Raw genomic sequence first — 27,928 nt, forward strand, 5'->3', positions numbered from 1 at the left:
TGAACTCTGGCGGCCTGTTGTGGATCAAAATCCACGTGAAATTCAGCAGCGTGAAACATAAAACGTACCTCGTGTAGCCAATGACGTCTCACAGTATGTTTTTTTTTAAAGACCCAAAAACCGAAATGGAATATTCATAATGATGCGGATTATGCAGTCTTGCCGAGGTCTTGCCAACTATTTTAATAACTTGATTTGCTCGGTTGGGAAAAATATGGTATTTTTATTTCATTGTTAAGCCATAACATGTAAACAAGCAGATTTTAAATGAACACTTGAAAATGCCTCAAACTATTGCTACACAACACGTTGTTCACAATGAGCCACTGGAAAATGTACAACGAAAATGCATCGTTTCTGATCATTAATGCAGACAAAGTGCCCCCCACCCCTTACTTATAACCATGCATGCATGGTGGGCCTGTAACCCAATCTCCTAAGCCTAACCCGAGCCACAAATCTGCTCCGTTGTCTTATCACTGGAAGTAACGCACATACATACACGTCTCATTGCCCAGAACATCAGCCACTCCCAATGCCACAGAGACTTAATGACTGCTTACAATGGGAGATGAATCAGACGGTTGCGTCCCCGGGATAAGATAAATTATAACCACACGTATTTTTTGGAAGCACAAAGATTCAAAAATGAACTCCCCCCTCCCCCGCATACTCGCAGACTTTAATGACAATTTCTCCACAATCGTTCATTTCAGTGTCAATAGTTGCGTGTCGCTTAACGAATGAGAGCTTTTATCGAGCAAACGTCGACACAGCTCGAAGCTAAACCGCGTGATGAGTTAAAATTGTTTAATGTAATAACAGCCGTTAGTTTATGATGAGGTTAACAGCCAAAGAGCATGCACGCATGTATTCATTGCATTGACGAGTTTTCTGAACAAGGTAAATAAAAGACGAAGGGGCATGCTTTTTGCTGCAAGTGCACGCGAGCAAATGACAAAAGCACACACGGGGTGTCTCCTGGTTTAACACCGAGGAGGCTTTCGCGACCAATATGATACATAAGAGGTTTTATGGGGTTTGATCGCGTAAATATAAATGTGTCGTTAAGCCCGCCACCACCCGACACAGCCGATTAATAAGGTTTGTGTGGATTTACTCTCCAACACACCGGTGTTGCTGTACTCGTAACGAATTGGCCACGTTCTGTTTAAGTGACAAACCTCACTAATTGGCTGTGTCGGGTGGTGGCGGGTTTAACGACACATTTATATTTAACCCCCCAAAAAACCTCTATTGTGGGTCACGGAGTTTTACGAACCATTGGCTGCTGTTGTTCTGTATGTGCACCTCTTTCGTCACGTTGCCCCCCTCCCCCTCTCCCAACTTGAGTTTATTTCTGTCACGGACGATGCATTTGTGCAGCTGTACCTGCAACAATTAGCAGTCCGAAACCAGCACTCACGCAGAACCCTCCTGCCTGCCATCGTTGCATAATCACAGTTTCCACGCACGCACACACGCGCACGCACGCCTCGCATTTCCATGTTGTAGTGCTTAGCTACTTGGGGGCTCATCGTTTCTTCAATTACAAATCCCAAACACCCAGTCAAATGTATCAAATGTATGAACTGTCCGAGAACATTAAAAACAAAAACGGTTATTTGTTCATATTTTGGCGTGACAATGCTCCAAGACCAAATTAAGCAATTGTTCAAGGTTAATTTTTTTTACAAAAAACTACGACGTTTCGATCGCAACACAAGCGGTCGTCATCAGGTGGAGAGAAAAAGAGGGGTTAGCCTCTAAAGGCAAACTGTTTATAAAGGTTTCAAATGGGCGTAGCCCAAGTGTCAGCAGCATGGGAGGAGGAGCTTATGTTAATGTGAGGGATGAAAAAATGGAAGGACACCGCATGTAGGATGGCGGTTATGTTAATGTGAGGGGTTCAAAAAAAAATTGGTGAGCAACGAACAGTGCTAATGGAGAAATTACAGGGAGTTATGACTTAAACTGGTTTATAACGTCCTTCCAGTGATTGCTGAGTTTGTACCCATCCTCTCGGTTGAAATTGCGTCTTCATGAACGAATCGTTGATAGCCAGTGGGTTTGCAAAGTGCCATCGTCTTAGAGAAATCAATTTCGTGTGAGCCAACCGCATTAAAGTAATGATCAGCCACGGCTGAAGTGTTGGTCCTACCGTGTTTCAAATCTGCATTATGCTCACGAACACGGTCCCAGACATGTCGTTTGGTTTCCCCAATGTAACTGCTGCCGCAGATACAGCTTAGTTTGTAGACGCCGTGATATTGCATGTCAGGGATCTTGTCCTTCACAGAATGGATCAGATCACGAATTTTACACAGTACATACAATTCGTGATCTGATCTGCTGACACTTGGGCTACGCCCATTTTAAACATTTATAAACAGTTTGCCTTTAGAGGCTAACCCCTATTTTTTCCTCCACCTGATGACCGCTTGTGTTGCGATCGAAACGTCATAGTTTTTGCCATTTTTTGGAACTTATCTACGTGACTTTACCGAAAGACCCAAAGAATATGAATTCCTGCGGTCACGAAAGCAGCTTTAAGTCAAGATTTGTTCCAGGTTGTTTTGTGTTCAATTTGAGCGTGAAGACACCGGGGATTTCAATAATATATCGTCTCTACAATCCAAGGCTGCTGACGTGTCTATCCATTGCACAGTGCTGCAGGCTCTCGGGTTTCAACACCCGATGGAAGTCGAGCACATTAGTTCATTAGAAGTGGGCTATGCCTTGTAATTGTTTAACAAGGGATCGCCTGATCAATTGTCTAAGTGGATGTGTTGGACAAAGGGCTAATCCGCTCATGCATACAGGTTGCAGGGAATTCAGAATAATATTTAATGCTGGAGGAATCCGATGAACTATAAAGCTCTTTTTCGCAGATGTTCAGTAGGGGCGGATCAGAACGTCACAATGTTCTGGTGAGCATCACAGCTTTCACACAAATCATATTTACAACTTTATCAAAATCCTAGGCTCCATTCTCAAACACAGATGTCAAGAATAAACACAATGTAAAGTTATAACATTCAATAAAATCCTTCATTACTTTGGTTGCCAGCATCAGTGGCAAGGTCAAGAGGCATACTACACATCTCCCCATTTTCCAACATGCCTTAGAATTCAACTCGGTCATCTGCGATTTCTTTTTCGTGTGTATGTAGAACTTATTTCGCATCGTACGTAGCCAACCGTGCTAATGGGAGGTGCGGTGGAAGGACAACAAACTAAACACAAAAAGTAAAAAAAAAGTTTTATACATTTTTAAAGCATGGTTAAGCTTGTACATTTTGTACCTGTTGGCCAACGTTAAACCCTCAAAACAGCTGCACTTATAGCAGGACAGACACATGCAGTGCTTCCATACTACAAGCTGCTGACAAGTATCGTCTTAAGCTCCATCTGCCTAACAACTAAATTCAACATTTCTATCAATGCCAGGTTAATCTGTTTAAACAGCAGCAGCAATAATGAGATTGGTCATGTGTGGTCACATTAACAATCACATTAGGGTTCGATTCCTCAACACAACCATTCTCTAGCTTCACCAACTGGAATTGGTGCTCTCCAATGCAGCCGCTTGACTTCTCTGGCTCGTAGTCCACCGTATAAAAACAAATCTACTGCCGGCTACGTGCTCCGTAAATGGATGGCATGTACGGCTTTCTTGCTCCTCCACCTCCGTGTCCTTGCTCTCCCGATAAGAGGCGTGGGTCGTGTGAACGCATGCAGAAAAGTCACATCGTCTCCACGAGTCAGGGGGGCACCAAAATGAATTAAACAAAACGCGAACGAAAGAAAACCTTCTGTTTTTCAAGTACTCCGCACATTGACGACCGCTTGTGTTGCGATCGAAACGTCGTGATATTTTTTATTCACTTTATTTTAATTTTTATTTGAATTATTTTTTTTATCTACGTGACTTTACCGAAAGAACCATAGAATATACATCGATTGGGTTGGAGTTTTAGGCACGAAATTAAATCACGAATTAAATACCACAGATGCCCTTCAATAGTAAAGTAGGGTGGTTATTTTTGTTGAAGCCTTATTGTTAAACGCATGAACAAAACACATTAAAGCAAATGATCGGTTTACTTAACTACCCACACTGACCAGCGTGGTGAAATACGGTCACACAAGCATAGCGAGGCCTTCATCTAGAACTGGCATTAACAAAGGGCCAATTGTATTTATATTTATATATTTTTTAGGTAATGGGTTGTCACTTGACCAATCACATCTCAACCAGCCATGGGGTCTTGAACGATCACGCGCGCCTCCGTTCGATCGTTACTGAAAACTACACCGGATTCAATTATTGATGCTGCGACTTTTCTGGAATCGACGATAAGATTGTGACGTTCCACTACAATAAACCATTCATGGACTTCTCCGCGATCCACTTCCACGAAACATTTTTCTTGCAAAGAGGGCGAGACCCTCAAACGAATGTGCACACGCAGTGAAGACAGAGCTAAGTAAACCCTGATGCTACGTTTAAAACTCTTGACCTGGTTACCAATGACTATCGAATACGTTGTGCATCAGAAACTTTCAATTCAAAACTGCTTTGACCAAGAGAAATCCCATTGAGGTGTATTCCTACGAGGCAATTATCGCTCATCATCAGCCATTGTCAGTCCACTGCTGGATGAAGGCCTTCCCTCCCCAAGCCACTTCCCTTCCATCTCTCACGAACCTGCGATGTAAGGTATAGCCATGTAGGTGTTTTATATAGTCAATTATTTTAAACTGCAGCCAGTTCCAAAATGTAGTATTGGACCAACACGATGAGCTCAGTGTTTTTCTGAAAATCCCAGCCGCTGGCTGATTTACTGTCCACTTCACATCAGACGGTGCGCTCTGAAATGGTAGAAACTGCGCCAACTGCACACGATGGGGAAAACCACCAACCACTTGGTAAGTATTCCTAGACGACAAATGGCAAGCGATGTTCTTAGGTTTTTTCGGTACCTACGCGACTTTACCGAAAAAACCTAAGAATATGAATCCTTGCAGTCACGAAAGCTTCAAATCTAGAAGTAATGGCAAGCGATGTTTGCTTGCTACTTGTATTAAGAACTTTTTGTAATCATGTTGAACTTCTATCGCACCGTACGTAGCCAATCGTGCCAATCGTAGGTGCTTTTGCCTATCACCCCCTGCAAAGCAACCGATTTACTAACCTTAACCAAATGCTAGCGGCAACTTTAACAGGAAGAACCCCAGAACTTAAACCAGACCCTCCAGTCTATCACCAGTGACAAATTACGCAATAATTGGAACTTACATAAAAGTTTTATTTTTAGAACACATTCTTTATATATTCTTGCACTGCAAAGATATAACTGATTTTGTAATGCAACTAAACGGCAATCTGCATGCGTGACGGCGCGTACAACAGCACGGATTCCTCAGCTTTGGGACTTTGCCCCGGTGTGGAGGGATGCCTGCTTAGCCTCACATAAAGGCATGTGCGGAACTCAGCAGGGCTGGACTGCAGCGATGGTTCCGAATATAACAAAAGCAATAAATGTCACGTTCATTTAATTGCGCAAAATTAAAATTAATAGAGGCCCCCAACCGTAGTGTAATTACAATCACTACTGGTTTATATGGTATAGCATTATAGGGTTTTTGTTGTTGTTGTTGTGGTCTAAATGTCATATATTTGACATGCAACTTGTTTGCGATGCACGTTTTGGATGGTGCACTCATTATTTTAGGCTTTCCCATGAGTTGCAGTGGCCTTACGTTTTGTAAAAAAAAAGTGAGGCTATTTGTTCATTGTTAGTTTATTTTGTCGCTTATAAACTGGAGGGTTTGCTTCATGTTATTACTCTACAGAAGTGATAAAAAAAACGGAAAAAGGAGCAATAATAAAGGTTCACTTCTGTTCCTTAAACAAAAACACAATGCACACTAATACTTGGCAGACTTTAAGGTTAATTGTTCATTTTTTTCTCTCTCTCCATTGTTCGATAAAGTTAATATTTACAACAAAAAAGGTAAATTTTTGCTTTGAACGTAGCAGATTCTGACGATTCTATGCGCAGACGTGCGTCTTCCCCTTGGTAAGCGCCCCTTGAACAAATCACAGACATCGCATTGGACGTTCATCCATGACTGGCAACTCAGTAATTTTGACGTCTCAAAAATGCATTTCTATATTAATATCACAAACTCCAGGGATGAACGACTTGGCCACGCTATCTTAGGATGGAAGAGTCATAAATTGTTTAAACGAAAATAACTCGTTAATTAAAATATAGTTAATTCCCACCCCCTCCCCCCCCCCCCAATTCTCCTTGAGCAGGAAAACATTGCAAATATTGAAATCGTACGTAATTATTGTACGGTAATTATCTTGTTTTCCATTTATATCTGTATATGGACAGGCAGTCAGCATTATTGGACAATGAGACAACAATATTATACCATCCCAATATTAGGCTTATCAATGAGTCAGTTTTCAACTACCAATAATCGATGCGACATCACGACGAAGATCAGACAAAAATATAATCACTTTGGTTATTTTTTTTTTTAGACCAGATAGCATAAATGCAGAGAATGTTTTAACAGACGTGCTGCTTACCTCATATGTTTTTATTGTATTTAAATGTTTTTATTTTAGAACACTTAAGGGTCAGCCATGCAAGAGGCAATTTCCAATCACATTTAAACTCCGGTCACCGAGCTAAACACTCCGTTGCATAATAATGCCTGGGAAATGGTTCATCTGCACCACAGTCGAGACACGAATCACTCTTTACTTTGCCTCGTTTTCTTTTTAAACCGTGACGTTACATCGAGTTTTTACCCACCATGGTGGTGGTGGGTGTGACACGAGGCTAAATCCAGAATCGGAAAGTCCGGTATTACCACGGCGATTAAAACAAGTACTGTCGAAAGGCAACAGTACTTGTACCATTCTGGAAAGAAAAAAAACCAGTATAACTTATTTACCTACCCTTGCATTGATAACGGGGATAATACACGTAGACACGTTGTTGTCAAAAAAAAGTTGCATCTCACCGTCTCCTGGTCAGACTCAAAACAAGTAACTGTGCCTCGATTACTTAGCGTTATATATTACACGAAAAACCATAAACCCATGACTTAAGGACACGCGCGACCTCTCAATAGGTCACACTGGTCCAATATGCACATATCGCCATCCTTCAATGCATTTCTGTGTTTTTTGTTTTTGTACATCACACAAATCTATTCCACTTTATTATAAACGGTCACTCCGGTTGAACAAATGCCATGTCCAGAGGTGCCAGGTTGCATGCTTCCGAGAAGGGATGCAAAGGAGGAGAAAAAAAAACTGGAAATGCAGAGACGCACGTGTACATTTAATTTCCCAAATTGTCTCACTCAATCAAGAGCAGAATTGTAGAAACCGTTCAGGTGTTTTTTTGTAACCAGCCGCAAGCCATTATTAGTGACCTGCTTTGTAATATAATGCCGTACAAAAACACTTGCGTTTGTATTGGATTACTCGATTAAAGCTGTGTGATTTGTTATCGCGTCAACGCCACGTGTGTCCTAGAATACACACGCGCACACACACTGGCTCTCAATGTGGCAAGTGCGTGAACATCTCGTATTTCTACCCAAGCAGCACATTCAACGTTGACCATTCAAAAGTGGCCAATACGATTCTGTTAATTAAAAAGGAAGCGTTGCTGCACACGTGATGGAAATTACAAATTCAGACGTACTTAAAAAAACATTAAATGACTAGTACCCAGGATGTGCGCACTGGTGGGGACATTTTGTTATCGGTCAGCTCTGCGTTGAATATTATTGCAATTATTGAGAGCCGACTTGTGTGTTTAAAAACAAGCTCATGGAAGGATGCACATGGAGCATACACCGAGAAGCAAACGTCTTGGTGTGATGTGCAAATGCAAAACTGATGTGCAACAATAGCTGCAACCAGGTCTGACCATTACGAGGGATAATGCGGGTGGACCATGAGAGTACACACAAGACCATCAGGAGTGGCATCAACAATTGGACGAACCACACATCTCTTGTTCCGAGGTGCTGTGATCCACGAAACCTGACCCTCTTTTTTGTTTCAAACTCCGTTCACGTGGATATTTATTTACTTCTTACAACAGTAACTACAATTAAATAAATTAAACTCAAAATATGTTAAGCAGCTAAATCTTCAAATAAAATCAACTTAATAACATCGCCTCCCATAAAGAAGAGGAGGGGGGGGGGGCTCAAAAACACTGTCTTCGCTTTCCGTCGAGGAAATAGAAATGAGGGCAAGAAAGGGGGCAAAAGCATAAACGTTGACGAAGCACCGTCGTAGTCACCGCCGTAACCGCGCCGTGTCCTGCGCGATTATCATATCGTCGGCAAAGTGCATAGACATCACACACAGCCCATATGACAAACCACTGTGGGGACACGGCACCAACTTTGCAGATCCTGGAGAGGAGTTTCATGGCCACTTCTGCTACCCCCCCCCTCCCTTTGCCCACTGACACGTTCCCGAGTAGCGCCATTTCGAGTGCAGAAACCTCGCGGGTGCCGTGACGTTCCGCCGGCAATTTCCCGCTTCGAGGTCCTGAATTGCATCGCTGGCCTAACAGCAACACATTCGGGTGGGTGAGGGGCTATAACGACGCATTCCGTCGCATGCGACGTCGGTCGGTAAAAACTCAGTAAGCGTCATCCCGTCATTGACACACGTTTCACGTTATGAATGACATTGTGTGTGACACATACTTAAAATCAGTGAGAGACTTCAACGGCACGGCTCGGATTCTGCTGCTGTGAAAACAAAAAAAAACAATCTGGTGCCTCCTGACCTGCGACGGCCTGGCTTGGCCTGGCCCCGCTGTGGTTTGGATGTTCCAGTGGAAAAGGAATACATGTACGAGTAGGTACCTGGAGGGGTAAGGGAGATATTTTGGTTTTACCCCCGCCAATTAAAAACGAGTTGTGTCACGCATTAGTGTGAGTAATGGAGCAGTGAGTAAAACATTGATGGCATGCAGAGTTTGAAGCTTCGATTTAAGAAGTCCTCTCATTCCACATTTTAGCTTGAGAGCAAATGAAAATCACATAATTCCCCAATATAGCCATTCAGCTTATCATTTACAAGAACATATCTTGGGTACCAAGGTTTATGACACGGATGGATTTTTGTCCATTCACCACAACAGATATGCGATTAGTTCCAGCCATGACATTGCACTGCAACAGAAGCTGAAACTCGTTTCAGATGTATTTTAAAAAGTGGCCTCAAAAACGCGTCTCCTGAAACTGTTCAAAACTGCAGTTCAAGTAAAAGTGGCACCGTGTTCCCAGGGCTTCGATTTAATACGACATAAAAAAAAACTTTCAGTGCTTAAACCATTAAAACATTCGCTAAACACACTCAAGTCTGCAATGCGTTTAGAGAAAATAGCTACAAAACAATTATGGAAGAAAAAAAATAAACACACGCGGAAACCACCATCTCAATGTTGGTCTGGTTATGAAAATGGACAGTTTTTTTTGCCGTCGGTATTCAGCACCCATTTCCATGCTGCTAAATAGGATTAAAACAGTGAATTTTGTTGAAATTAAATAACATTCCTTTCCAGCTCACCACTCAAGTTGGCCAGAAGAGTTCCAAAAAGCGGGCTGGTTTGGGAACAGCAGAACGATGAAAAGAAACCACGTCTATTGAAATAGTGTGGAGGTTTTTGTTCCTCCCATTTTTGGGATCCAAAGAGTTAAGGTGTGACCCACTAATACCGCAGACCAGAGCTACAAACCAAACACATTGGTGCCACTAAGCCCATTTTCCCGCTAGGGGCTTTAGCACTTTTTGCTTCATTTGAATGTGTTTTTGGAACGTTTTTAAGCCAATTACATGTTATCGTTCTTAACACATCATACATTTTCATGAGGGTAGCAGCAGTTGTTCCTTATCACGTAAGCCATCTGATCATCTGACACCGAGCAATGTGGATTTTCAAGCCAATCCATAGCTTAGTTGAAATGACTTGAATAAACACATCCTTGCTGACAGACTCCTGCAGCCGTATCTTGCTGTGCAGATGAATTCAAATACTTCCTTACAGTAAAAGTGAGAGCACGTGCCTCCTAGAAAACATGTAGAGGTCTTGTGTCCCGATGTTTCGAGGCCTTATTACAAAGCTGCAGGCTTTGGCGGAGCACTCAAAAAGCTGTCCGTCTTAATCATTTTCGGCATCTTCATTTCTTCATGCCAATGCCCAAGAGGGACACCTCTGATCAAACAATATGAACGGGTCGCAGAATAAGGAGCGCCGGGAGCAAGAAGACCATCGGCCGCATCGAAGGTGGTGAAAAGTAGGAGAGATGCGTGCAAGTTGCTGCTTGTCAGCAGTAGCGTCGTAAGGGGGGGGGGGGGGGGGCAAACAAGAAAGCTCATATTTGTCGCGTTACATCCCCCTCCGTCGAGTCCTCGGACAGCATTCACGGCCCCAGGATCTTGATGTTGTCATCATGCAAGTGGTGAAAGCCCATCATTTTCAGGGGAGGAGGGGGGGGTGCCCTTACGACAGTTAATAAAAGCTCTTGCAACTCATTGCTATACCTTAGCTTCTGATAAATGATGCCCGATCCGACAAAAGACCCCGCCGCCCACCCCCCTTCTGATGCACGGAAGGGAAATAGGTGGAAACTTTATAAAGTTCTGCACAGAGAACCCCCCCTCAACCCCCCCCCAAGAGATTGCAGTTTTGCACTGAAAACTGAAGCAATAAAAAAAATTGAAATAGAAATGATCCCACTTAAGATGCCACTGTTTGAAAGGGCGGTGGAGTAGGGCGTGGAGGGGGGGGGGCAGGCGGAGGGGATCAGGGCTGGGTGGCCGTGGCAGCTGGGACCGGTGCTCCGATGGGGTTCCCCGCTGGGGACAGCACAGGCGAGGCCGCCATGGGCCCCATCGGAGACGACACGGCTACCGACGTCATTCCTGCGCGCACACGAACAAGAGGCAAAGGAATCCACCATCTACCCATGTAGCCGTACAGATTTTGTGACAGGGCAAGTGCTGTTATCAAGCGCCTGTCAAGGCCACCGAAAAGCAACCAGGTGGTGACGTGGCCAGCACCATGCCCCGACCGCCTTTGTTTTCCCCAGTGCTCCCAGTAGTGCTTTTGTTTACGTATTGCACCACGCGCTCACTGAAGGTCGAATAGACATGTAAAGGCAAGCGACTTTCTAGGAATGTAAATTATGCGCCCACCGCTGCACATATTACCGATTGAGACTTGCTGTTTGTTGCTCGTTAAATAATTGCATATTCTTCTTGGTTCTTTCGGTAAAGTCACGTAGAATGGAAATAATAAAATAATAAAACATAATAAAATAATTCTCACGACGTTTCGGCCACAACGCAAGCAGCCGTCCTCAGGTGGAGAGCAGGTCTGTCTACGTGACTTTACCGAAAGAACCAAGAAGATGAATCCCTGCAGTCACGAAAGCTTTAAATCGAAATTTAATTGCATATTGTTCACAGGCTTTTCTCAACCCCCCCCTACTGCTGAATGAAGGCCTTCCCCTCGCCGTGCCTGTCACAGGGGTTGCTCGACTTCACCACGCTGGTCAGGGCGGGTTCGTGAAAGGGTGGCCCAGAAGGCCGTTTCAGATTATTACAAGTGAAGCTAGCCATGGCCTGAAATCAAACAAGCCACCAGGTTTGTAGAGCAATGCAATAATATGCCACAGCTCAAATATGCCTGACACGCAAGAACACATAAACACACGCATATGACATCTACCGTATGCCACGAGATGGCAGTGGTTTCACTATTATGATTGTGCCAGGCTAGGTGCAAGTTAAGACCAATTGCAGTAAGTGAAATCTTGCTGCCAGAAATTGTGGGCCAGAGCCAGGTAAGATATCTATAAAAAAAAATGAACGAATTGTTTGTGGTAATTATTTCCTTGCATACATTTCCAATATGATATCCACGCACAACGCAAAACATTTTTCAACTCCGAAACGCACAATGAAATTAACAGCAAGTATCGCTGACAACCATCACATCACATGCCCGTCAAATTTTATCTGAAGGCATAAAACTCACTACAACATTAGAACGATAAAAGGAAGACCTCTCGACTCACCGGAGATCATGTTGGAACTGTTCACCGGTGCGGTGGAGTTGTTAGGAAGACTATTTGTGCCTATACGGCCTTGCTCCTTCACAATTGGGTCTAAACAACAAAACACAAAGACATTCAATTAAGTCTGAGTAATCACAACAGCTCTTTGTCAAAACCATGTTCTCCAGTCTTCACCACGGCAGTCACCGTGTGCCATTTGATGAAGGTTCAGATACCGCACGCCACGAATGTCAGCCATGGCGGGGAATCCGACTCGGGTCGCTGAGTATTTAGCGCACTGTGCCAACCACTGTACCGCCGCTCCACCCAGTTGGTACAGGTGTTATGCAAATTGCACTGTGTACAGAATTTCTTTGACAAACGGATGCCTTAAATACAGTTTTAGGATCTCTTACAGATGGCTTGCTCGTTGGGAAACTTTGAGCATCTTATATAATTTTACTTTTCACGACTCTTAAAGGATTTGACTATATATATAACATAAATTCGCTGCTTTACTACGTGACGACACCTTGTAATGTGCATTTTGATTGGCTGGGATTGAGGTCACATGAACTCCGTTGTGCAGCCCCAAATTTAACGTACTTGCGATGTGTAGCTACATGCTGCCTCTGACGAGCTATTGTGACGTGAGCGGCTGGATATGGGAGGCTGCACATTTGCTTCTCTCGTGTTAAATAAATCAAGAACTGAAGAACATACGCCACCACCTGTCATACAAGTTCCATTTACAGTGCCTAATTTTAATGGGGATGCAGTTGGGGGACAAGCCGGCTAGTGGCCGAGGTAGCCAAGGGAGACAACGGTAAGGCAGAGTGTGACCGAAGACGTTTCAAAGGTATGCAGAGGAGAAAAGGAACCTCTCTAGCCTGAAATGGCTGTGGAGAAGCAGCGACCTCCTATTGAGCGGAGGTTAATTGGTGGTTGACGGAAAACGTTGATTGCTGGAGCAGACAGCATGTCAAAGGGAGTGGAGCAAGATGACACGGAGGGGGGGGGGGGCAAGAGGAAGGCCAGCTGTGTCCATGAATCATTGACACAGTAAGGGAAATCTTATAGTAAATCTAGATTTGGAGCTAGCGGAGGGGATCCAAGCAGCGGGGTGATGCGGTCTCATGTACGGGTACAAGGTGTGAAGTCTGCACTTCCTAGTGCACTGCCGAGCGCTTGGGCGCTGGAGGCGGCTCACAGAAGTAGGGGTGCTCCATGGCCTCGCGAGCCGTGAGCCGCGTCTGGTGGTCGTAGCGGAGCAGCTTGTCCAGGAAGTCGAGCGCCTCGGGGCTCACCAGGTGCTGGTTCTCGCTGTGCACGAACCGCTCCCAGCGCTTGCGCGAGTGCCTGCAGGTTCACGGCGTACACACACACACGCGCACGGACGCAAGCCAGCACAGAACCACGCAGGGGGGAAAACAAAGGAGATGCACAGCTGCACTTAGCGAACACACGCACACGCGTAAAAATGTATGTGCGCATATCCACATACATGCAGCCAGGTGCCAACTACGTGCATGCATGTATGGTATAAACATCCCCTGTATAGCCTTTAACAGACTATTGGGGAAAGAGCTTTTTGTGGGCAATTATTAAGGCCAGCATGGCGCAAAGAGGGGGTGGTGTGGCAAAAAACACCTGGTCGAAGTTTGTTCTTTTCAAGCGCTGTAGCTTAAACACACCGCACCGGGTACTCACTGAAGGGCGAGTCGACATGTGCACGCATCCCGCTCACACATGCAGGTACGGTGTCTGATTACATTAAGCAATACACAGGCAATTACCAAGGATGGCAGGCAGCACACGTGCACAATCGTTGAAGGCAAATATGCTTGTAACCATAAATATGCACATAACACCCAAACATACGTGGGGGAAATGCATGCACGCACAATTGAGACGAGCACACGTGAACGAACACAAGGTGGTTACGAAAGAGACCGAGACTGATCCTGCAACCGAACTTTACCGCAATCATCTCTGCCATTAAGTCCGGTGATGATGACTAATTATTTCGACATCTTATTGAGATTTATATAGTGCCTTGTTCCAAAGTGCAACAGAATAGATGCACTGCCTCATTGTTTAAAATTGATTCTTAAGTTCATGATCCATACATGGATTCACGAGCACAAGAACGACATTATTCGTGATTTCGGAAAACTGTATGTAAATGATATGGGCCTATGTATGTTGAACTTCTTTCGCACTGTACCGTACTAATTAGAGGTGCTCATACTACATTCAGGCTAGGCAAAAGAGAAAACAGGAACCGAGCCAGAAAAGATTAGGTTAAAAAAAATCTAATCGCAACCCTGAATTGTCAGAAATCATTGCACCACTGCTTTTGGAGGGTGGCAGGCGTGGATTTCTGGATGCCGAAACAATCCACGTCGACTTGTGTCACAAATTCATCCCAGCTGTGTTGTCAGTCAGGGCGTCAAGAAGTTAAATTGCATCTATTAAAACTCACCACATTCAGCAAGTGCGTTATTACTACGTCCGATAGCTCCTGCAATGGGTCTATTTTCTCCGTACCAACAGATGGCAAGAAAGAAACTTGGTTTGAGCAGTTACAAGAATAGTTTGAAGTATTTTGTTTTCGAATATTCTTTTTTTCTCACCAAATTATTCCATTTGTGCCATCGGTATCAAGTCATGTGATGAAGGGTCCATTTTAGACATGGTGCAGAGCAGTAGACTTTATGTTTTGTGGACAATGGATGCGCAAGATATTTTTCATAGCAAATTTTTAATAATCGAGGTGGTACAATTATCTTTTACACAAAAAGCAAGGAGTTAAATTTCCTCACACACTCCGCTATGAGATCGTCGCATGATAGTCCAGTGGTTATTTCACAGTTGGGAGTTTCACCAAATGTAATAAACAAAAAAGATGTTTTCGTGCAGTTATTTGTGACCACACAGAGACCATGAACTCACTCCACCTGAGAAGCCAGTTTAATCAACAGGCAGCAACACAAATTTGAACCCAGAGTCTCAATGGCACCGGCCTCAGTGCTCTGACCTCTGAATGACCCCCCGGCGACCCAAGTATGTTTATTTATTTTCTTCTACACATTCTTTGAATGGTCAATTTTGACATTCATTCAATAAATTCAGAGCGGAAAATTAAAAATCATCATACAAAAAAGGTTTCAGCTCATGGCGTTGCCGTGACAATGAGACGAAAGCAAAAAAATGTTATTAAACGAGCCCACACAGGGAACATACAAAGAAACTATGGGGGAAGCCAAAGAAATTCAGGATGTTAAATCGTTCTGAGATTTTTACATAAATGAAAGGCGATGTCATTTTTTGTTTACGTTTCATTTAAAAAAACACGAACTCCCACACATTTCGGGTGTGTTCAAATGAGGAAATGGAAAATTCAATTATTGAGCTCAACCTGACCCCTCCCGTGACCTTAAACAATGACATTCAAGATATCCAGCACCAAACTCTAGCAAAGGTCAGATGTTGTATTTAAAATGAACATGCCAAATATTCAAGAAACCCACACCGTGTAACCCACCTAGACCCCTCGGTCCCAAACAATTCGTAATAAACACACTGCACCTCTGCAGTAAATTAAAAACTACAAGTAAGAGCAATCAATATTTATTTCATAATAATAATCTGTAACCATTTGTCAATCCACGACTGAATGAAGAACTCCCCATGCTGTCTGCCACAGGGAATGCTGGACCATACTTCACCATGCTGGTCAGTGTGTTTTAGTGAAGGAAAGGCTCAGAACAAATTCAGATATCAATTGGCACAATCTGGCTGTCACCTGATGCTAGTTGTAATTACTTGCGAAACGTCGTTCTCGAATTGTAAATGTTGTGGGTTTACTCTCCAACACACCGATGTGCTGTAATCGGAACGAATTGGCATGTTTTGTTCACATGACAAACATTACTCATTGGCTGTGTCGGGTGGTGGTGGGTTTAATGACACATTTATATTTACGCGATCCAACCCAAAAACCTCTATTATGGATATGAATTGCCACATATTAGATTTGACCAGGACATTAACTAATATTGCAGTGCACAAACTAGGGCATCTCCATGAACCGTCAAACACAGCGAGTTGGGAACGGATGCTCCACTCCAGATATGACAGCTTTCCAACTTTAGCGAAATTTGTGCTTTGCATTGTAGTATTAACTGTTCAGAGCGAAAGATGGCTTTGGTGTGCAAAAAAACAAGCTTTTTCGATGCCTGCTTAAGCAAGATGATTAGTAATAGTCAGTCTATGACAGCTCAGATGAGATTGTCATTGTCTAAGATTAATGGTTTAACTGTGGCCGAGAATAATATTGTTAAATATTATGAGAATCCTCTATTCACAAAGCTAAAACGGCTGAAATTAGTGTGGTGCCAATGTATTTGGCGATCTGAACAAACCATGTGGGGAAAGAGGTACAAGTGTGGACAGTGCCTCATTGACGATGAAAAATGAAAAATGCACATCGACGACTTAAACAAAGATCAACATCAACGAATCAACAGATCATTGCAGCTCTAACAGTCAGCACATGTAAACATAAGAGGGTGTTTCAAGAAGTAAAAAGATTTATATTAACTCTGTGATTTTTGTAAACACCGATTGGTGGGACAGGACATAACACTGGGTACTTAAGCACAACAATTATTATCTGCATATTTTTCCACTGGACTGCTGTGGTGAGATGTTAACGACCTGACCTGGTATACAGGAGGTCGTGGGTTCGATCCCGACCCTAACACCTGCTGTATATTTGGAGTTTGCGGTGTCTCTCATCATCATCACGGTGGCTCTCTCATCATCATCATCATCATCACAGTGGCGAGGAGATGTTGACCACCTCGCCTGGTATACAGGAGGTCGTGGGTTCGATCCCGACCCTGACACCTGCTGTATACTTGGAGTTTGCGGTGTCTCTCTCATCATCATCACGGTGGCTCTCTCATCATCATCATCACGGTGGCAAGATGTTGACCACCTCGCCTGGTATACAGGAGGTCGTGGGTTCGATCCCGACCCTGACACCTGCTGTATATTTGGAGTTTGCGGTGTCTCTCTCATCATCATCACGGTGGCTCTCTCATTATCATCACGGTGGCTAGGAGATGTTGACCACCTCGCCTGGTATACAGGAAGACGTGGCTTGGATCCCGACCCTGGGTCCTCCAATTTTTCCCTCCACATTTAGAAACAACACGCGTTTAGAGTATTTGGCTGCTATAAATTTCCACATGATAGGTCACTTCGTAGAACTATCATTTGTGGCCAGGTCGCTTCTGAAAAAGAGCTATATAGCTCAGTGGGCCTTACCTGGTAAAATAAAAATAGTTCAGTATATCAAGTGACAAATGCCGGCAGGACCCTTCGACAACTACACATTCCAGTGAGACGTTTCCTTTTGTTCCCTAAGGACGAGTGGAATTTACAGAAGAATGCCGTGAAAGTATTTTGACAATTCTATGAATCGTGGAAATGTTTACAATTGGGTGGAACGGCTGCATCCAGGGAGTGACCATGCTGACAATGGCAATAGAAGTATTATTCATGTTGAGACAATTAATTTGGATGAGAGGTGAGTAGCAATCATGAAAGTTCTCAAGTGCAGAAAAAAATCAAGATCTAACCTGCCAGCAGAAAGGAAATGAAGAATCTACCACAAGGCTTTGTGGATAATATGCACAAGAATGGTGATGTCATCATGACATGCAACGCATGCTGGGACTCCTATTTTGGTTTTTGAAGACTCACTTTTGCACACATCTCATCACTGTCCAAATAATCACATTCATCCCACCGTTCACCTCCTAAACGATTGAAAAAATCTCCACGTGGTGGTTACCCTATTAACACCCCAATGAGACTATCGGGCAACCATTGCTAATCTCATTGTTAACTTTCGTCTCTTTTCTTATTGAAACACCTTCCAAACACAAACGACAAACGCACGAGAACACAACAAAAAAGACAAAACGATCACGCACACGCGCACACACACACACACACCCTCGCTTACACACACCCTCGCTCACACACATGAGTACAATCAATGAGCCGTATCGTTGAAGCCCTGCTCACTTCCCACTGCAGGCCGGGACTACAAGAGGCTGCGGTTTTGGAGGCCCACACCTGCCGAGGATGTCGTTGAACCGGGGGTCGAGCTCTATGTTGTACTTGTCAATGTAATCGTACAGGTCTTCCGTCCCCAGTACTTTGGCAATCCGCACCAGCTGCACGCATTGAACAGAACGGGTCCTTTCCACATCACCGGCGGTCATCACACTTACAGAGACCGACCGCAGGACATGCTTTGTTTTCCAATACTCTCCTCGTGCTTGGCTTATATCTGTGTGTGTGAAGTCTGAGTGTTCTCCTCCCGTATGTAGTTTTTTTTTTTAAATGGGTAATCAAGTTTTCTCCCTTACACAAGGATACTTACCTTCCTGTAAGATTTTAAAATGTTATTTGTATTACATCACTGTTTTTAAAGTTGATATTTGCTTTTGACTTGTTGGACCTCAAACTGTTGGAATACTGGCACATAATAACGTTTTTTTTATTATTATGGAACCTTCTTTGATAACAAATCGACTGCAATATGCCTGATCTGATCAGTTCCCGCTAACTGGGGATGTGCATGGATAGTGCTTGGATGGGCAAACCACCACGCACAAAACAGGTTGTTATAGGCTGCTGTGATGCTACGTCGTCAGTAGAGGGTAGTGCAGAAAAAACAATGTTGTACTGTACTATGTCCCAACGTCTATGTTCCCCACCTTCACGCTGGCTAGCGTGTTGAATAATGTTCAAATAATGTTCAAATAACCCCCTTGTTTGACATGGCATGGAGAGGCCCTTATCCAGCGCTTAATGAAAGAAAGAAAACCAGGCTATACATGGTGTGATTACAGAAGAGCTGTAAGTCACATCAACCACATGGAAACACCAGGATGAGGGAGGGTCAGACAGGGTAAAAAAACTGGAGTATCTATATGTGTACATACAACCCACGACAACGATAATGAACATTTTAGTAATTAAGTTGTGTGTGTGTGTATTTTAAACATGGTCCAGAACACTTGTAAATTACGTCAAAAGCTTTTAGCATGGAATTTTTTCAAATGATGGTACGCTTTGACAGTCTTAAATAAATTACAGTGCAGCTGCCAGAATCAAACTTATTCAGCTCCCTGTAAGCAAGACTCGTACTTTACAATATCTCATTAGGAGGACCAATGTTTACGAGCACCATTTGCTTAAACTTGCAAACTCTCAGCTGGTTTTACCTCCTCGGCTTGATCAGCAAAGGCAGGAATAATATTAAATTTTTACATGGACATATGGAAAAGGAAGATAATTTATTTAGTACGTTAAGAGCTCTATTCAATATACCGATGTCATCTTGTCAGGACCCCATTGTAAATTAGATATGAATCTCCAGGGCCAATGTTGATTAAATATTCATAAGTAAATACAACTACAAAGGAATACAATATGTATCTGTTCTTTTTCCGCCAATTGTAGATAATGCTTCATATTTGGCGAGTCAAAAAAAAGCTTAACTGGTATGTCAATTTACTGTGCATCACAGCGAGACATACTAGACTGCACTAAATCACACCACTCTGAACTACAGCACACAATCTTAACCTAATCGACACTAGAAGTAGCCATATAACTCTAGACTGCACGCTGCAAGCACACCACACGGGACTACACCACAGTAGGCCACAATAGGCTAATACACGCCACTACATGGCCATCACCTGGTCATAGTTGTCATGTCCGTGGAAGAAAGGTTCCTTGCGGAAGATCATGGAAGCCAGCATGCAGCCAAGACTCCACAGGTCGAGGCTGTAGTCGTACATCTGCTTGGCGACAACACGGCAATCACTGCACAATCCAGACACACACAGCGCGCAGGCCGCACGAGCGTAGGGCATGCCTAGAATTGTGTGGCTGTTTAATAATGATAATAATTGACACTTATAAAGTGCCTTTCGCTTGGAGGTGACGAGGTACCGTACAACACACACACCCACGAAGGCTTACACCGAACAAGTAAGTGATTTCACTCCCTAAGCTGAACACTGCTTTTTATGACAAAATAGGGTCAAAATTCTTCACAAGTTGTTTCATGTGGCCGGCCACATAGCTTTAAAAGCAGTGTAAATGGATCGCAGAATTCAGGGTGTCTGGTGTTGGCCAAGTATTCAAATGCGGTATCCTCAAAACTGTTATCAGCCCAAGTGAGGCTTTCCTGGATCAATAAAATAGTTTTCATTACAAGCTTACACACCACTTAGCCCCATTGGCCAACACAGCCGTTCAACGAAACGACGGGTCACGACCCCGTTTAACGAAACGTGTGTCCCTAAAACGAATATTCCACGATTGCATTTGTCTGCAATGCACACAAGCAGAGCTTTAAAAACTAAAATTCAGCAGAACCAAAGCATAGAACGATGAATGTGGTTTAAATTAAAAGATACGGTCACTTGATAAGATGCCGTACAGTAATAGGTTTCTACCCTTTCAACTGGTACAAAACTGACACCTTTATACAAGGCATCATGTTTGCAATAACCACAACACAAGCAGTCAAAATGCAAACAAAAAGAAACAACTCTGATGATGATGATATGCACTGTCCTTGAAGTTGATTGGTCCACACCCGAGACAGCTCATAGTGTAAATGCTTACCCCGAGCTCTCAATACTCTGATAGTGCGCTGTCTTTGAGTTGTATGCCTTTTGGCGTCATCTGGTCCAACACGAATGGAGACTAGGCTCTAAGAAAAGCTGTCTCGGGTGTGGACCAATCAACTTCAAGGACAGTGCATATCATTATCATCATCAGAGTTGTTTCTTTGTGTTTGCATTTTGATTGCTTGTGTTGTGGTTATTGCAAACATGATCCCTTGTATAAAGGTGTCAGTTTTCGTACCAGTTGAAAGGGTAAAAACCTATTACTATATTTTGCCACTGGTAAAGGAGGGTCTCATAGTGTAAGATGCCGTACGTTCAGCCCGTCAAACCGCGCCAGCGTGGAGCACTCCACCTGATAGTCGACGAGCAGCTCGGGGCCCTTGAAGTAGCGAGAGGCGACGCGCACGTTGTACTCCTGCCCCGGGTGGTAGAACTCAGCCAGGCCCCAGTCTATGAGCCGCAGCTGTCGGTGCAATCGGAGAAAGCTAACATTAAGCATGGCTGGTGAATTATTGCGCATTTCTAATTTACCCCCCCCCCAGGCAGCATAACAAAAGGCTGATCTTCTTGGTTCTTTCGGTAAAGTCACGTAGAAGGGAAGTAATAAAATAATTAAAATAAAACATAACAAAGTAATTCTCACGACGTTTCGGCCACAACGCAAGCAGCCGTCTTCAGGTGGAAAACAGGTCTGTCGAGAAGGCAGAGTCTGAATGGCACGCCCCAGGCTTGGAGCGACTATTTATGCTGGGATGGAGGGGGGGAGAGCGCCTTGACAAAATAATTTGCATATCTTATCTTCTTCCGCCCCCTGCATCACAAAGCTTCAGTTTGAACTCCATGCGTTGCCTCCCAGCGCCCCCCCCCCCCCGTGCCTCACTACGTTGCCTCTTCGGTCCACAGCCCACCCACACACTCACCATGGCCCCTCCCCTCCCTCCATCCCCCGCGACTATATAATTCGTCACAGCCAGCTCTTAGACACACTTAAGCGGTTGTGCTTTCGCTACGTTGTCCCCACCTGAAGGACGCTTGTGTTGCGCCCGAAACGTCGTGATTTAATGTAGTTGTTTTAATTTGTTTTATTTAATTTTTTACCTACGTGACTTTACCGAAAAAACCAAAGAGCATGAATCCTTGCAGTCACGAAAGCTTCAAATCTAGAATTATGGTGAATTATTGGCCAGCACCAACTGCTGATCTGGAGTTCAATCCCATTGAAAAACATCACTCTCACTGTCAATAAGGCAATCATCATCACCACTTAACATTCATACTCCACCTACCACCCAGCACATCTCAAAGTAGGGCACCCCCGGTGGCAGCTATCCCTGTGAGGCAGGTCAACGCAGCACTGTCCATAAATTGGGCATATGTCTACGGGTAGTAGTTTACGAGTAATTTATCTAATTTGGCATAATTGGTCTATGACTTCGGCACCCTTTGCCTACTCTTTTTTTAAATAATGCCATGGGATCTTCATCGTTCACTGTTGAGTAGGTGGCGTGTACCTACTTTTTATCATGAATATAATCACGATATTAACCAGGATGGCTGCTGGGCTTGCACCGAGAACCTCTGCAACAGGCGGCTAAGACGCTACTGCTGGACAATGTCATCGCCCATGAATATAGCTCCATTTGGTTTCTTACAGCATAAACAAATAGAGTGGAATCTTCCATAATACAATGGTTTTCCAATGTTATCTTGTAAGCTTACAATGAATCATCACCTCCACAACAAAGAAATTTCACAATTCAGGGTCAGAATTAAATCCCACAATCGATTCTACTTTGTGCTTGTGGTGCCATGTGGAATCCATACAAACTATAGGGTTTTAACAACCCCGTAGGGTGTTTATGAATCAATAATATATAAATATATGACGTTGAAATAATTCATGTTCACACACACACAATTTCATACATATATTTATAACATACGAATTGTTTTTAATTGATGAATCATTCCATTACTCAGAACAGAGTACTTTCCCAAAAGCCACTATTTCCTCAGTCAATTTCACACAACTGCCAAGTCATACCTACAGCGCATGCATCACCACCAACATCATTATCATCATCATAATAAACGTCCACTGTTTATCCACTGCTGCATTAAGGCTTCCCCACAATGTCACTTACGGTCCTGTGATACCATAATAACCATCATACATAGTGACTCACACCTGCCTGCCAGGCACTACATAGGTTTTGAGGGTTTTGACATTGAAACCCCACACACGGGAAACAGCAAAACCCAACATCACAAAAAGCATCAACAAACATTCAATACATAACTGAAAGATCTTTCATCAAAGACAGATTTAACAGGTTTGTCATTTAAAGGCAAGTCTGAATTGTGACACCATTCAGACAGAAACCAAACGTTCTGGAAATGAATTACACAGTTGAGAACAAATGCTCAAAAACTCTATCGTCATCAGCCATGGTGGTCACTCCGTTGCTGGAACTCCGACCACCACCCAAAGCTGCCCGACACCGCTCACAATCCTGCGATGCAACGATCCATCTATCACCTGCACACAAACCGATTTAATTGCTCCATCTCCTTGGTTATCGTACATTCTTCAACTTCTACAATGAGGCTACAAAGGGGTGAGTTTTTCTATTTTTCTGGAGTATAAACATTAAATGAATCTGTCAAGACAGCCAGGCATCATGTTATTAAGGCCCTTATCGGTAAACAAATTCACGTCTCTTACAGATAGGAAGCCAATGCAAATCCTTCAGAAGTGGCTTGGAGACATTATCCTGTTATTTGCATAAAAAAGTTGAGATTCTGAGTTTTGCATTTGGAACGCAGACAAATCAGTGTCGAGTGCATTACTGCTATCGATTAGTGATAATACCAAACTATGAATAAGATAGTTGAGAGAAAAGTCCTTGGTTCAATTCCCAACTGGGGTGACTTTCTGTGTGGAATTTGTAATTACTTCCCCTGGCCTGCATGGGTTTCCTCTGGGTTCTCCGCTTTCCTCCCATAGCTAGAAACAAAAATGTAATTTAACTGGAAATGGGCAAACATCCCAGTGATTAAACATTACCTGCAAATTGCTCAATTAGGATTACATATAACAACATCGTCCTCTACTGGGAAAACTTGTCGACACCCTCCTGGATAGTCTTGAGACTCAGCGAGGCTTTCCTGGGTAAACGTGCGGAACAAACAATTAAGCGTGACGTTACATTTTTTTTTAGAGGTTCAACTGAATTTGCAGTATTGTTCTTGAAAACACCTTTGCACCAAGTTCGACCAATCGAACTGTAAAGACTTTGCAAATGCACTAATGTGCTGCTGACCACTTGGGATAGCCATTCACCTTAAAGTAATGCACTCCGAACAAAAATTATATGAAAGCACAATATAATACGACACGCTGAATATTTAACAGCTGCAGCGTCTCGCACGGCCCACCCAATTGGAATGGTTACCTTTCTGTTCTCGTGGTCGATCATGACGTTGTGTGGTTTTACGTCTCTGTGCATGATGCCCATGCTGTGGCAGTAATCCAGGGCCTATGGGAGTGACAAAGTGATACACAGGAAATTCCATACGTGTGCGCGCAAGTAGTCCTCATGAAAACTTTCTTCACATCCTATCGAACGCCAAGTGCATGCATCTCTCTCCAAAACATCCCATCAGGGATAGCAGTCGGTCAAAAGGTATACCCTGCTCCACAAAAGATGATCTTAATAAGCAATGCAATCTAAAACACTAAAATTAGCATTTTTGCTCCCAAACACATTCAAAGTTCTCAAAGTGTGCAATGTCAAAGAACTGCCCTGGAAGACGTCATAGCTAATTCTGACATCACTTTAACATGTTTCCCTTTTTCAACATCATAAGCACACCTTGTACATGCCATGCCATACAATACAATTTGAACTTGTAAAGCATATCAATGTGGCTGCATTTCAACATACTGTATAAAAACGTTGATCTTTGCATTTCACACATTACCGCAGTAAGTAAACCACGTGTTTTACCAATGATTTGTGTGGTGGGTTTGCGTTTTCACACTCTCATATGCTAAAATGTCTGAACGCCACCTAACTAATGTGCCTTCATACACCGTTAATGTGAAAAGTACAACATATATGGAAGTGATAAGGACTAGAAAAAAAAATCCCAGGCCTATTTAAAGCCCCATTGAATTACTCAGCTGTGTTTGTCCATGCAACCTTTAAGTCATTCAAGGTTGAAATGAGCAATGAAATATTTGTAATATTTTCATTATGAATGACATCTAAGGCCATGGAACAATAGATATACATCAGTAGCTAGAGGAGTATGTTACTGCTATGTGCGCTTGTTATGTTGGAGTCCTAAGTGGCCCTTTGAATCATTTGTGGATAGTTGGAAAATGCATGACTGGCTGCTTGCTATCATGCAACAAGATTTCTCACATTCCTTAACAGATTGAAAATGCAATAGTTTGTTTAAACCACACAGCACACTCTTCCGTAATGGGTTGTCTATTCTTGCCCTTGCAGATTACTGTGGCCATCCAAAGCTTACAGATGAATATTAAAACAGTCTCACAAGATATACGGTTGTAGAGTAACCTAAATATTATTATAATTGTATGGTTTTGAAGTTTTACTGGAGAATAATAACTTGTGTACAGGGACCTTGGTTGAAGAAACATGCCTCTAAAGAAGTAAAGTCGATTGATTGATGTGTTTTATTTGATACTTTTATGCTGTGTACACCAAGAAAGCATGCAAAACATGGCCACAAATGCAGAGCAGGTAGGACTGAATGTGTTCAGAACTCACTATTAAAAGTACATAAAAAAAATGTAAGTCCCATTACACAATAAGAATATCTAATTTTAAACTCTGAATTTTCGTTTTCTATTAATAGTATGGTACTATGGTCTATAACAGTTGATTCCCACTTGAAATTAATGAGAACCATTTAATTTTAATGCACAACATAATTGCCTAATGTGTGCAATTAAGACACATGAATAAATAAACGTGTCCTGTTTGACCTAGTAATGCAAATATTGATTGAATCCCAAATATCCATTATTGCATAAGGATACTGTTCAACGTATTATTTTGTTGGTCTTTATTAAGAGTTAAATGGCAATCGTAAAAAAAAACACAACCTTGTAACTCACCCGTAAGATTTCGTACATGTAGAACCGAATGTCGTAGTCTGTGAGGGTTTGGTAGAGTTGCTGTCACAGGAGTAAAATACAAGCACAAAGGGACAATTTATATTGTTGTGAAATAAAAAAAAACGTACATGAAGATGCAAAAAAAAGAGCACTTTTTATCAGTGCACAAATATTGTTAAGTTGATGGTATATTTATTTTAAGAATATATAAACATACTCTTTGGTTCTTTCGGTAAAGTCACGTAGGTATAAAATAAAATAGATCACGACGTTTCGGGCGCAACACAAGCGTCCGTCATCAGGTGGGAAAGCATGACGGACGTTTGTGTTGCACCCGAAACGTCGTGATCTATTTTATTTTATACCTACGTGACTTTACCGAAAGAACCAAAGAGTATAGATTCCTGCAGTCACGAAAGCTTCAAATCAATATATAAACAGCCCAGTGCTTGCACGATTTGTGTGACGAATTAACAAAGCTAACCAGATGGTGTGAAGGAGATATTTAAAGACCCACTGACAATTTGAAAATGTAGGCCACTATGTGGCATGGTACAGTTTTGGAACATTCTGCAACATTTACCCAATTAGTAGATCACGACGTTTCGATCGTAACACAAGCAACCGTCATCAGGTGAAACAAACAGCAGGATAACTGCTGATGACGGTTGTTTGTGTTGCGATCGAAACGTCGTGATATATTTTCTACCTACGTGACTTTACCGAAAAAACCTAAGAGTATGAATCCTTGCAGTCACGAAAGCTTCAAATCTAGAACTAAGAGTATTACCCACATTTATTCCATATTGTAGCACTCACTGCCCTTGCTGGGAATGCATGCCGCCGAAGTGATGAGACATCTTAATAGAGCTATCCAGTTTAACACGTGGCAGGCTTTCGCGACCAATATTATTCATAATCAACGTTTTTGGGTTTAGATCGCGTTATTTATAAATGTGTCGTAACCCTCCACCACCCGACACGGCCAATCAGTAAAAAAGTGTGACGTTGACAAAAGACCAATAGTTCACTGATTTAGCCCACCGGTGTGTTGAAGCGTGAAACCACAACATTTACAATTTGAGTACGACGTTTCGCTGGTAATTGCATCCAGCATCATCGGGCAATTCGCCAGAATGGTGCTATCCAGCAGTAGGAGAATGTTTGAAAGTACTCCATATTAAACCTCCACATCCTTTGGACATGATTGTCTGTCCATCAATCCCTCCCCTCCCGCCAGCCAGCCAGTCAGACAGTAAAACTTTTACCAGGTAAGGCCCATCGAGCTATAGAGCTCTGTTTCAGAAGTGACCTGGCCACAAATGATAGCTCAACGAAGTGGCTTACAATGTGGAAATTTATAGCAGCCAAATACTCTTAAGAGCATGTTTTTAAATGTGGCAGGAAAAACCAGAGGGCCTGGAGAAAAATCCATGCAACCACGGGGAGAGAGACAGAGAGCACGGAACATGCAGACTCCAAATATACAGGCGTCAGGGTCGGGATCAAACCCACGACCTTCTGTATACCAGACTAGGTAGTTAACATCTCGCCACTGCTCCAACCAGGCATTTAAACATCATAACTTAATTATACTGAACTATTCAGGTTAAGCTCCAGCCAAACACAAATGTATGTACTCATCCACAGAACAGAATGTGCTAGCACTTCAAATCCAGTTAAATAGCACATATTAATTAACACATGACAGTTAACACATTTTATATTTGCATGCATATGCACACGGAGAGATATTGAAAGTGCAACATCTTCCGACCCCCTCCCCTGCCCCACGCTCCACTTATAGATAGCAATGCTTAATTACTTAAGGAACGAGTTGTTAACCGTGCGTCACCTACCTTGAAGTCTGTGTTGTTAACATGTTCAAAGACGAGTGCAGGAGTTCTCGACTGCAGAA

At 42.9% G+C, this 27,928-nt stretch overlaps 1 protein-coding gene across 5 annotated transcripts in view; it reads right to left on the reverse strand.

Annotated features, from left to right (window-relative positions):
• Positions 1–213: 213 nt before the first annotated feature.
• Positions 214–27,928, reverse strand: part of LOC144949607 (casein kinase II subunit alpha) — a 52,403-nt gene continuing 24,688 nt past the window's right edge. For 4 of the 5 annotated variants that reach the window (XM_078879568.1, XM_078879569.1, XM_078879567.1 and 1 more), the window contains exons 5-13: positions 27,870–27,920; positions 26,011–26,070; positions 24,314–24,397; positions 21,211–21,321; positions 19,917–20,018; positions 18,229–18,380; positions 13,337–13,485; positions 12,148–12,237; positions 214–10,990 (exon numbers count right to left, since the gene is read on the reverse strand). In XM_078879568.1, the coding sequence (XP_078735694.1) occupies positions 10,872–10,990; positions 12,148–12,237; positions 13,337–13,485; positions 18,229–18,380; positions 19,917–20,018; positions 21,211–21,321; positions 24,314–24,397; positions 26,011–26,070; positions 27,870–27,920 (918 nt within the window). In that variant the 3' untranslated portion in view covers positions 214–10,871. The remainder of the gene's footprint in view (positions 10,991–12,147; positions 12,238–13,336; positions 13,486–18,228; positions 18,381–19,916; positions 20,019–21,210; positions 21,322–24,313; positions 24,398–26,010; positions 26,071–27,869; positions 27,921–27,928) is intronic. The other variant, XM_078879572.1, reaches the window with a different exon arrangement.

Source organism: Lampetra fluviatilis, chromosome 54 (genome assembly GCF_964198595.1).
Source record: "Lampetra fluviatilis chromosome 54, kcLamFluv1.1, whole genome shotgun sequence".
Taxonomy (NCBI): Eukaryota; Metazoa; Chordata; class Hyperoartia; order Petromyzontiformes; family Petromyzontidae; genus Lampetra; species Lampetra fluviatilis.